The 4,069-nt window shown below is 28.1% G+C and overlaps 1 protein-coding gene across 1 annotated transcript in view; it reads right to left on the reverse strand.

Annotated features, from left to right (window-relative positions):
- Positions 1-2,063: 2,063 nt before the first annotated feature.
- LOC106475401 (proton-coupled amino acid transporter 1-like) overlaps positions 2,064-4,069 on the reverse strand; it is an 11,493-nt gene continuing 9,487 nt past the window's right edge. The window contains exon 7 of the mRNA XM_022379512.1: positions 2,064-3,521. Coding sequence (XP_022235220.1) covers positions 3,403-3,521 — 119 coding nt within the window. The 3' untranslated portion in view covers positions 2,064-3,402. The remainder of the gene's footprint in view (positions 3,522-4,069) is intronic.

Here is a 4,069-nt window from a genome sequence, read left to right on the forward strand (position 1 = left end):
GATATAATCTACAAAATATGAGGTTTGACAGAAAATGTTATGCAGAGTAAATTTGTATTCTCTCGATTTTCACCGAGTTTAATGAAGAAAGAGACTGGATACAATATAAAACAATCTTTAATACAAAACAAAATGAAAATAACAAGTGTTAAAGAAGAACATATCATTTAGTGGATCTTTCAAAAACCTACAGATCTCATTAAGATTTTAAAAATATATATAGATTTGTTTTAGACTATAAAATGGAAGTATAAACACAGTTCCACAGTGCTTCTCTTCTCAGAATACTTGAGTAGTCAAAAAGTGCCTAGTGGGTTAATTCTTTAGCTCAGTTGATAGAGTATTTCTGGAAAAGCACTTTTTTTTACAACTTAAACAACCAAAATTCCAATCTATAGACAAAGGAAAATGTATTTAACATTTTAACTGATCCACCAGTTGAAAAGATCATTACCCACCCCTGCATAGTATGTTCTACTTTACAGCAATCATACCCACAAAAGAAGTATATGTGATGCTATAGGTAAATGATCAAGGTCAACAGGAGAAGAGCAACTTACCGAAGGAAGTGGTAAGTTACTTTTAGTTTAATGTAGAATTTTGATCAAGGAAGTGGTAAGTTACTTTTAGTTTAATGTAGAAATTTGGTCAAGGAAGTGGTAAGTTACTTTTTAGTTTAATGTAGAAATTTGGTCAAGGAAGTGGTAAGTTACTTTTAGTTTAATGTAGAAATTTGGTCAAGGAAGTGGTAAGTTACTTTTAGTTTAATGTAGAATTTTAACGAAGGAAGTGGTAAGCTACTTTTTAGTTTAATGTAGAATTTTAATCAAGGAAGTGGTAAGTTACTTTTTAGTTTATTGTAGAATTTTAATCAAGGAAGTGGTAAGTTACTTTTTAGTTTATTGTAGAATTTTAATCAAGAAAGTGGTAAGTTACTTTTTAGTTTAATGTAGAATTTTAATCAAGGAAGTGGTAAGTTACTTTTTAGTTTAATGTAGAATTTTAATCAAGGAAGTGGTAAGTTACTTTTTAGTTTAATGTAGAATTTTAATCAAGGAAGTGGTAAGTTACTTTTTAGTTTAATGTAGAATTTTAAATCAAGGAAGAATCAAGAAAGTGGTAAGTTACTTTTTAGTTTATTGTAGAATTTTGATTAGTTTAATGTAGAATTTTAAAAGTAACTTACCACTTCCTTAATCAAAATTCTACAATAAATTAAAAAGTAACTTACCACTTTCTTGATTAAAATTCTACATTAAACTAAAAAGTAACTTACCACTTCCTTGACCAAATTTCTACATTAAACTAAAAGTAACTTACCACTTCCTTAATCAAAATTCTACATTAAACTAAAAGTAACTTACCACTTCCTTGATCAAAATTTTATATTAAACTAAAAGTAACTTACCACTTCCTTGACCAAATTTCTACATTAAACTAAAAGTAACTTACCACTTCCTTGATCAAAATTTTATATTAAACTAAAAGTAACTTACCACTTCCTTGATCAAAATTATATATTAAACTGCATGCATTCATTAATGAACAGTTTTTAATAAGATTTAGATGAACTAATGAGTTAAAGTGTAGAAAATACCTAGTATGCCTGTATACTAAAAAATTTGCATATCTGATTTCTTAATATGAAATTTGATTTATTTGTGATTCAAAATCTGGATTATCTTTTACACCCAATCATCATCCAGGATGAAACAGAAGACTTAACTACTAAATATATACAAAACCAAATTCTTTATTAACATGTTCAACTATCACAAATTACAGCTGCAATATCTTAACAAGAAATGACATTAAACCAACTTGACCTAATTATTAAACATTATATTATAATCAGTAGACACAGAAAATAAATTCACATCTTAAAAAGAAAATCTCTAGATTCACTCATTACTGTTCCCCTACATAAAATTAATATTCCAATAAATATGTATACTCATAAATTATGTCCTTTTGAATTCAAACATATACAAATTACATAAAAGAACTGAATATATTAAAAAAATAATCTACATTTCATATGTAATATAGATTCCACTTCAATGTTTATTATGTATTTTTACTTTAAAAACATTGTTTACAAAACCATATTTCCAGATGACTAAATTTTGTTCTTGTTTCTGTATAATTGATAAAGTTGTTTCTGAGACAAAACAAAAGTGCAACAAATACTCTCCAAGTCCTAAGATCACATATTTCTATTTGTTCTGTCTGTAATGTGGAATACAAAGTTAGCATGTAACAAATACTCTGTAAGCCCTAAGATCACATGTTCCTACTTGTTCTGTCTGTAATGTGGAATACAAAGTTACCATGTAACAAATACTCTCCAAGTCCTAAGATCACATGTTTCTATTTGTTCTGTCTGTAATGTGGAATACAAAGTTACCATGTAACAAATACTCTGAGCAAGATCATTTAATCCTACTTATTCTGTGTATGACAGGAGTACAAGTGGAAATATAACTACATTAAATGTCTGTGAAGTATCGAGTCTACTATTGTAAGGTATGACAAGGTCAATCAAGGTATTTTTTTTGCCATCATAGTAATAAAGAACAAATATATTTGGATTAAAGGAATTTTCATAGGTGTTTATAAGAAACATTCTATAGGCATATAAATGACTTATATTTATATTAATATAAAAGATAGGAATGTAACTTACATTTTACAAGAAATAAGTAAATTTACAGCAAATCATAAGCATTATACAATACTGATGTCCATCTTCAAAAGACAGGATAAATACGTAGAGTAAAAGTACTTTCTCTGTAGAATAACAATAATACATAGCTAACAAAATATTGGATACACAATACTCAACTCCAACTTATTCTTTATCCATTCCCAGTTCAATTCATTTAATAATTTTTATAACAGGGACGACCTTTACGTTTTGAATAGTGTAGTAAGTTGACATATTTGTAGATTACCACAGTAGATAGAAGTCTGTACATTAAAACTTCTACTGAACAACGTCAACAAGATCATTAGAAAACACACGATAATTCAGGAAGTCCCTAATTACATAAGGAATTTACAAGAAAATTAATAAATGATGATATAAATAATTATTTCCCATAGTTAAAGTTCTCTAACTTTTACATCAAACTTCTAACAAAAAACCCTTTTTCCAAAATTCCATAACATACACACAGACTAGAGATGTATTCCTAATCAATAAAGATATAGAATAAAAACAACTGAATTACAAGGCACGATTTGTTTCATGATAAACAAACATAGTACTACCTAACAAATAACCCGTGGTGCTTATTTCTCAACGTCATCATTGATGGAAAGTTTCTTCGAATTCTAAATATCATACACCTTGGTAGATGGTAGGACATAAGTTAACTTTTAAACTTTTCTTCTGGTGATCTAAAAAAATGCATCTATAATGGCATTCATACTTGCATATGTTCCTGTGGCAAATCCTAAAATTCCTATGGTTACTATACATGTGTTTTTGATGAAAAGTCTGATCCACTGACTGGAAGCTGTAAAAAAAATAAATAACATTTTCTAAAATATTTTTATAATTAAAAAACTATTCTTAAGAATTATTTCAAAAATGTATGTACAATAGAATTATTTTAAAATAGCAACTAAAAGGGTATGGTAGTACCATAACAACATTTTAAATCAGTTGTACATATTCGTACGTCCACATGGTAGTACCATAAACACATTTTAATCAGTTTTACATATTCGTACGTCCACATGGTAGTACCATAACAACATTTTAACCAGTTGTACATATTCGTACATCCACACAGTAGTACCATAACAACATTTTAACCAGTTGTACATATTCGTACGTCCACAGTACCATAACAACATTTTAACCAGTTGTACATATTCGTACGTCCACAGTACCATAACAACATTTTAACCAGTTGTACATATTCGTACATCCACAGTACCATAACAACATTTTAATCAGTTGTACATATTTGTACATCCACAGTACCATAACAACACTTTAACCTGTTGTACATATTCATATATACACATAGTAGTACCATAGCCACATTTTAATCAGTTG

The sequence above is a fragment of the Limulus polyphemus genome, unplaced genomic scaffold (assembly GCF_000517525.1).
Source record: "Limulus polyphemus unplaced genomic scaffold, Limulus_polyphemus-2.1.2 Scaffold8518, whole genome shotgun sequence".
Taxonomy (NCBI): domain Eukaryota; kingdom Metazoa; phylum Arthropoda; class Merostomata; order Xiphosura; family Limulidae; genus Limulus; species Limulus polyphemus.